General features: G+C 38.3%; 1 protein-coding gene across 1 annotated transcript in view; it reads left to right on the top strand.

Moving 5' to 3' along the window:
* Nucleotides 1-8,555, top strand: part of FAF1 (Fas (TNFRSF6) associated factor 1) — a gene marked incomplete at its 5' end in the record, with an annotated part of 146,185 nt that overhangs the window by 81,369 nt on the left and 56,261 nt on the right. The window contains one exon of the mRNA XM_009080580.1: nucleotides 7,876-7,971. Coding sequence (XP_009078828.1) covers nucleotides 7,876-7,971 — 96 coding nt within the window. The remainder of the gene's footprint in view (nucleotides 1-7,875; nucleotides 7,972-8,555) is intronic.

The raw sequence follows: 8,555 nt of genomic DNA, 5'->3' as shown, positions 1-8,555 counted from the left end.
AGAGTGTGGAGCCATGTGATTTTCTCTGGAGAATCACAAAACAATTGCCAAAGAGTTCCTGCTCTCTTATTGCCCCTGCTTCAATATTCATATGCAAGGTCTGTGCTGAAGGCATTTATAAAGCAGTGTCTTATTCAAGTGTTTATATAATGAAAAACTTCCCACTCTTATATTTCAAGTGTGGAAGCAGAACTTTATTCACTTGCTCTACCTCTCCCCCCTGACTTTTACACTTTGATTTTTCCTATATGCCACATTAGCTGCACAAATATTCCTTGTTTTGTGTTTTGTTCATTTCTTTAATCTCAAAAAGGATAGGTTACAAAAGAAGAATAGAAATGTGAGTGAGCTGAGAGCAGCAGCAGCCTCAGCTGTGGAGAAACCTGACCAGTCTTGCTCTACTAATAACCAACAACTAGAATAACTTATTTTCTAGGTGTTCCAGATGGTTTGGTTTATAATTTGTTTCTGTCTACCTTTTGGGGGAGCAAAGTGAAGTTGAACTGCTCTGTAGTTCCCTAGATCACTCTGAGATTCTGACTTAAAGACCTGAAGTTGGAGACATAGATTTTGTGCCTTCATCTAGCCCTGATGGAAAAATATTTCTCTCAGATTTCCCATTCTGCACAGAATTACATATTACATTCTGGTAATCGTTTTGAGCCGGACACTTAATTTCTCTAGTGAGGTGAGATAGATGACATCTTGGCAGCCTGGGAGAAATGAACTTGTTTGAATTCTTTGGAGATCTGCCTATTGAAAAGAAGGGATTAGCCATGATGAATATGCCTTGCAGACATCTATGCTGAAGTCTGCCTCCGCTTAGAAGGGAGAGAATTTCTTGCTTATCACAATGTTACCTACCTGGGCTGAAAGGCTAGAGAATGGACTGAACCTGGAGATTGGGAAAGGCTCCCCTGCAAGAGCCATGCTATTCAGCCAAGATGTAGGAAACTGGTGAATTGTTTCATCTTGTTTATTACTTAGTCTACTGTTGGTGCAATTGGGCTGTGAAAGCATTTGATATGTCTTGTATCCAAACCCAGCCAGAGGTACCATGTGTAAAGAGAGTATAATAGAAAAACTTCCTTCTCAGATTTTTTGTTCCTTCTCAAAACTTCATAGAGTAGTGTTCAAAATACAACTTTTTTCCTCCCCCAGCTTCAAGAAAGTGCAGACATCTGTAGTGTCATTGACATTTATCAAGCTCAGGGAATTAGCTTATGCTATAATAAAAGGTCACATTACAGAATAGTAAGTTTAATATGAAAATTGAAGTGCTTGATAATGCTCCTTCCTCACCCCTCTCTCCTTACCCCTTCTTTTACCTGATGAGGGGAGACAAAAATCATAGTAATTACCCCAAGAAGAGAAAGGATGAAATTATATGGAAGTGAGACTTTCACAGGGTTCACACCTGCCAGTCACTGAGTGTTTTGCTATGGGCACCTCTCAGGTTATTTTGAATAATTGAGCATGGCGTGTTATGAAACCTACTTGGTATGTTTGTTTCTTTATACATTAGCTGTGTATCAGTGAGTAAACCAGTAAATGGAAAAGCTAAGCATTTTGAGCACAGTGGAAGGGCTGTCACGTGGAGTATTTGAGCCAGGGTTAGGTTTCAGTCTGTAGGCAACAGTGTGTTCGTTTCTGATTAAGAATGTTTTGTGTGATGAATGTGTGCTACAAACCTCCACGTGTGTCCTGCAGCCTGCTAAGCAACCTCTAGAAAGAGCTCTTGTTCAGCTGATGATCTCCTGGTTTATAGATGTTATTTTGGGATGTCATTTCCCTGTTTGTTGATATACTTGTTTCTAATGTGAGACCATAGGTATCTAATACTGACACGCTAGTTATGACCCAAGTACTAAACAGCAGCCACAAATGTCTGCCAGATTTCAGAGTTGGTATATACTGCAATAATAATTATCCAGGGTGGTTACAAGTTTGCAGTTGTGGTGGAATTCCCCTTGTTACAACAGCTCTGATTTAAGGGCTATTCAGATTTAGCATGAACTTCTGTTCTTAATTAATTAGATAACTTTAACTCACAATGACTTCAAGTATTTTTAATAATACTTTGGATGTTGCTCACGTTGCTGTTGTTTTCAGGACAAAAGAAAGTTTATTGGGTTGAAAGATGTTTGTATAATCTCTATTGAAATTTGATTCCAAAAGATGAGTAATAATATTTTTTGTCATATTTTCCTGGAGGTAATCATCTCTTGCTTCTTAAGCAGCGTGCTGATTGTGCAGTGCTGACAATGAAGGCATAAAATGTTCTCAAACCAATACTGAGATAACAGAGAGCTACTGCAGTTACTGAGCTGGGGACGTTGTTTATCCAGCTTGTATTACGAGACTTGCTAACAGCAGATTTATCTTCAGTACAGATACTCAGTGGGTTTTGTTTTTTCCTCCTGCTCAACAGGCATTGCTAGTTTTCACCAGAATTGATATCAATACCCAGAACAATTCTGGAATTAGTTGGATGTGGTGCTCTGCAGAGAGATGGATGAGAGGCACTGTGCTGGGTGGAGCACTTTGTAGTCTTGAACAGATTATGAGAGCGACAGCAAACAGAAATGAGACGTGTCAGCTTGAAAGATTTGGGATTGGATAACCTGAGTGTTCCTTAACTGCTCTAGACTATAAAACCCAAAAGGCTAAATATGATGCATGTTGTGTGCTAAACTCACCCACACCCAGATTTGAATATATGTAAATTTTAATTCTACCTGTTCAGCATTATAGAGTCAAAAGCATGTACCTCCTTGGCAATTACACATGCAGTGACATCTTTGGAAAGGTTTCTTTCTGTGGCTTCTTCATCTATCTGTGCTTGTGAGTGCAGCTGGAAAGCTGGAACTGTAATTTTAGCTAACAGGATGCTAGAACTGGAGGGCAGGTTATTAAGATTTCCTTTTGCCTGATATACTACAAGCTGACCTTGAGTAGGACTGATTTTTATGGGAGATTTATGAAGAGGAGTCAAGTATTGGAAAACATGCTTTTTATTTTGTACACCAGAATCTTGTTTGCTTACCTTATCTCTGAGTATTAAAGGCAGAGAACATGGGTTATTTTCCTTTACCTCTCACGCTGTGAGATTTCCCCATTTAGTTTTCTCTCGAAACAGATAATGCCAAATGTAATTCTGTATTAGAAGTGCAGTTGCTTGAATAGTTCAGCTGATTCATAGCAGTCAGGTTATACAGAAATTGTACTTCTTTTTGTGATCTTTTTAATATATATTAAAAATCCAGAAGGTTTGCCCACTGCAAGGTTTTTGGGTTTGTTTAGGTTTGCCATTGTCAGATAATGCCTGTTGCTTCACTTGCTGTGGGTGAACAAGTGGAATCTGGCATCATTGATAGAATCTTCTCCTTTGCTTATGGATCTAGTGTTCTCTGATGCTTTCTAAGATTTATAGTCTGACCTTTGAATTTCTGAGTGCAAGCGAACTCTAGAGTATGCCCAAAAAATGATATTAGAAACTATTTTGCCATGGCAAAATATGTCTCCGGTGAGTTGGAAAGGATGCTTTTAGAGAGAAAGGATCCCTTGATGACAAGTATCTTGTGAACAGCACAACCTCTCAGTAATTGAGGATGAGGAAGAAGGTCCAGTTCTTTACAGATTATTGCCTTAGATAGCCACTTTGTGTGTCCAGCTATATTCTCTAAGGCATTGTAAAGCTTTTAGAGCTTGCCTTCAATTCCTTCCTTAGATGCAGTTACCATTCACATATCTTTTGAGACGGTGTTTTCCTCCATGAGTGTGAGGCTGAACATGAGGAAGACCAGTTTGTCTAGTCCAATTACTACTTTCTTGATGCAGGACACTGAGCTTTTAATTTTTGTATCTGCATTTCTCAGTGGAGTGAGATCTGCAGCTGGAGATCTTTGCTGCTCTCATTCCTTCATGTTCCTACTACTGTTTATATTTCTCAGCTCTTTGGTATCTTGGTTAAATATCTCTGGACTAGTATAAGAGATTGGATTTGCTGCTTCCTTGGTAATTTCAGAACTCTGAAAGACTGGGAATTAAGTTTTGCCAGCAAACTCTTGCTAGAAGTTTCCAAATCTGAGATTATGGATTTATAATTTTTCCTATTATTCTGAGCATGAGATGGCAGCACTTTGGAATTACATGCTCTCAATGATTTCTTTCCCTCCTGCAGGCATATTTGTATCATGAAATATTGGGGAAAAAACCCATCTTTTTAGAAATTTCTGAATGATATTTCTATATGAAAATGATATTTTCTAACATGAAGACTAATTTATTGTTTAAAGCACCTGGTCTCATTCCAGGTTTGGCAGATATTTCTGGGTTAATCTGGAAGGTTCTTGATGAAGAATCCTTCATGTTTGGATCAGAAGAGATGTTGCTTAACTTTATCCCCCAATTACTAATGTTGGCAATTGAAATACAAATTATCTTACACTGAGCATTTACAAATAAAATCAGTGTCTTGCTGTTGGAAAGCACAAATGAGCACCAGACTAGGTTTTTTTCCTCTCCAAATTGTAACATTTGGTGGCAGTCTTTATTTTAGTAGTTAAAATCTATTCCAAGTAACCTTTGTACACTTTTAGTCCAGGTCATACCTTTTTGCATACCAGTAGCAATCTATTCAATATATCTGTTGTCTCCTAAAAGGATTCTCCTGCTGCCACTCTCCCTGGAATGTTTGATGTCTCCAACTTTATTGTCCTTCTCCTTAAAAAAAGCTATAGAAAGCCAAATAGGAGACTACTTAAACTTTCAGCAAGCACAAGCAGTGTATACACAGTGTTGGACAAGAGTTACTTTTTGCAAGTCATTTTGCCTATTTCTGATTCTGTTTCCCTTCCCACCTCATGCACCTTTCATCTCTTGAGGCCATTTGATTTGCACATGTGTACATTCTCTGCCTAGAAAAATAGACTAACCTTATTTATATTTGCTGTAATGTATTATTTATTTCATAACCTATATCTAGGTTGTCATCGGTGCACAAGTCCTGCATATGCATCTTTCACTCTCTCTTCGTGTGCGTGTGAAAGCCTTTAGATTCAAGCCCTGGGACCCACATAATGGAAATTTTAATGCAAAAAAGAAGTAATTCTGAAAAGTTAGTGACGTTAGAATTTTTGCACAATTAGATGAGTTCATAAGTTAGAGAACGTGTAGTCAGGTGCTCAAGCTACAAACTAGTGTTTTCAGTTACGGAGTTGCTGTAAAGATTTTGTCCATTCCCATGGGAAGGTGGCTGAAACAGTGGTTTCTGTATCTGATGTACTGCAGCCCTGTTTGGGAGTAGGTAGGTGCAGTATTTAGAAAGAAAAACCCCTCCAAGAGCAGCCTGAGGTCTGCGATTCTTGCCACTGAGACAGTTGAGCAAGTGCTCCCATCAGTAAATTGGCCGGCGTTCAAAATATTAGGAAGAGCTGAGGCTTGCTATCCATGGCACCAGGCTCAGCTCCCTGGAAAGTCATCTTTTGCTTACTGTTGGTGTTCTTATGATTTCCAAAACAAAGGTCAAACTGTCTGGTGCAAACCCTTTCTTGTGAGAGGACTCTCTTCTCTTAGAATGGCGATAACTTTATTCTAGAACTCTGTCGATGCCACTAGTTTATTTTGAAATGAAGGCAGAGCTTCTATCTCTCCTAACCTTCCCTTTGCAAAAAACTTCTCAAAAAAACCCCCGAATCCCAAAGGGGAGGGTGATTTCTCACACAAATGTGCACAAAACCCCAACATTCCAGCAGCTGTCTGGAGAGTAGGATGAAACATGCTCTGATGTCGAACCCCTTCTGCTGTTAGCTTGTCTTTGAGAGACGCTTTGACACTATAATATAGGGTTGCAAATTGGAATTGCAACACCCTGCGATTGGGCCAAGTGATGAAGCAGCACAATAACTGCTTGCTTGATCTTACCACTCTCTTTAATGTGTATGTAAAAGATACTGGGAGCCTTTCCAGGCATCTGTCAGGGTATTTGATGCTGTTAGACAGGGAACTGTAGTCTGTGTGTGGTTAGTGTGTGTGTGTGTGTGTGTGTGTGTGTGTGTTTTACCAGTATTTTTTATAGTGTGGTAACTACAGGTTTTATAACAGTTGGGGTTTGTTTATTGTTAAAAGCTTAGAATAATAATAATTGAACTGGTGGATTATTACGGAGAATGCAGTTCTTATGCTCTTGTCACAGGAGTTTCATAGGTAATTGGTCTTGACCTGTATGTCGTCTTTAATATTTCATTTGCTCCAGAGTATTATAACTCACTTCCTTTGAGACGATTGCTGGGCTTTTTGCACAGCTAAACTTCTGTTTAACCTTGCTATGAGAATGTGACAGTAGGCTAGTTCAGACAGGTTAACATTCATTTGGTAACCAGCCTGCTTAATCAGCCTGCTTCAACCTGCAGCAAATTAAATCTCTGGGAGTTCTAGCAGACAAGTGATAAAGTCATTCTGAATTATGTGTAAAAAATAAATGGGGTATTTTCAGTGCTCGTGGCAGTCAATGAAATTTAAGGCTTATGATTTATTCTTGGATTTTTGTTGAGGATGATTGAAATGTATTTTTTCCTTAATGTTTTTACAGTCTAATTAAGGAGGAAGCTTTATTTCTGAAATATATAATGTAAGTCTTTCATTCTGCACTTTGCAAAAATGCTCATAAGTTTTATAGGATCTAGTAAATCTTTTTCTGCTCTCTCTCTGTGTCTTCTGGGGGAAACACTGGAAACAATATTTTAAGCATACAGATAGAACTATCTTGCTCCACATTGCTAAGAATTGTACAACATCAAATATTTAGTCATTGCTATTGACATTGTAAAATCAGTCCATGTGTTATCAAGATAGGGCTTAGGTGCTTCTGAAGGTTCTACTTGTGGTCATCAACTTCCTTTGACTAGGAGTGATGTGGTCTCCAGACGAGGGCAGAGGGCTTGGCATACACCTCTGCTGTATAACAAAATGTGTGAAGGGTGCTTAGAATGCAGGGGTGGCACAGGATGGTCTGGTCAGACAGTGGTCAACTCTCCTTTTTAGTCATTAAATTAGTGCATTTTTAAAAGCAGTGTAGGATCAGATGTTCACATACTCCTGTTGTGCGTTTGCAGGCATCTAATAATTTTGTCTTTCAAATGACTCTAGATTTTTTCCATTTGTTGCCATGTTAGTTTTTAAAAATTGAGATTTAGGCATACAACAATAGTCAAAAGTGCTGTTTCTGTTGGCACTGGTTACTGAGCATCTATCCTGTATGTGATGGCTGCAGTTTGACCAGTAGTGTTTGGTTTGTGTGTCCTTGTTCATATGAGAAATATGTCATGCACCCTTGACATTTATAATGACCAAGAAGGAGATGAAATGTATTTTCTAAGTTGCCAATGTGATTGTGTCTATGGCAAAGTCTGCTGGAAAACTGTTCTTTCAAAATAATATTTTTTAAAGGTGACTTAACTATTTTAGTTCGATGTATCAGTACTTACCATCCTCACTTTATCATCTGCTTTTTGATTATCAAGAAAAAATTTACATTTCCATCATCAAAGCATGGCACTGTAAAAGTTGCCACATACAAGTAATGTTTCAAACTTCAGTAGTTTTAGGAGAAAATAACAATTCAAAGCAATTTGAGTTTGCAGTTCCATGTAGTTTGTCTTGATACTCTGTGTGTACACACCAGGAAAACAGTTGATGTTCCCTTGAATATTTTTATGTCAGGAATAATTTTTGTTTTTCAGCCTCCTTTTTGTTTGTTTAAATAATTCAGTTTCTGCAGTGCAGTCTTTAGTTTGAATCTCAAAATAGCCTTAAAAAAAACCCACCTTCAACTGAGACTGTGGGTTTAACCCATGTTGATTGCTTTGTTTGTAGATGACTCTAGCTGTATCGGGAGTGACTTTTCCTTGCCATCGACTTACAGTTGGAAGAAGATCTTCACCTGTACAAACGAGAGAACAGTCAGAGGAGGTAAGAACATCATCTTTATTTTAGCAGTGTACTCTAGGAAGAAGCAGGGAAAGCTTATTTTGCAGTGGTCACCAACAGAAGGGTTGACACCTATGTTAGTAGAATCACATCTTAAAACAATCCCATTGCAGTTCCTGTAACACTTAATTGTGACAAAGTAAGGAACTGGGTAAATGAGTCATTGAAGAAAAAGAGGAAAAACAAAGTAAGCAAATCACAGCAAGCATGGAAAAACACTCCAAATTTAACAGAAGGTTGAAACATACATTTTTATCATTAGCAGAAAGAGGTGATTTCAGACTATATGAATTCCTGTTTTGTTGTTTCTAACTATTAGTAGCTTGGGTTAAAATTTCCAGTACCTTTGTCCTGCCTCAAAATGAATTTAATATAAGCAGTTTCCCATTTTCCACATAATTTTCTTGCCATTTTGTTTAGAGAACTATACCACATACGGTTTCTGTTGCTGCACAAGAAGGGTATGTTTCAATCTGTTCAGCTCCTCTGAGCTGGCAAGAGATAGCTATGAGGTATGGTCAGGATGCAAACCTGGATATGTGCTGTTGGGTAGTTGTTAAGTTAGA

The sequence above is a fragment of the Acanthisitta chloris genome, unplaced genomic scaffold (assembly GCF_000695815.1).
Source record: "Acanthisitta chloris isolate BGI_N310 unplaced genomic scaffold, ASM69581v1 scaffold4538, whole genome shotgun sequence".
Taxonomy (NCBI): domain Eukaryota; kingdom Metazoa; phylum Chordata; class Aves; order Passeriformes; family Acanthisittidae; genus Acanthisitta; species Acanthisitta chloris.
Note: the sequence above shows the minus strand (reverse complement) of the source record. Positions and strands in the feature narration are given on the sequence as shown.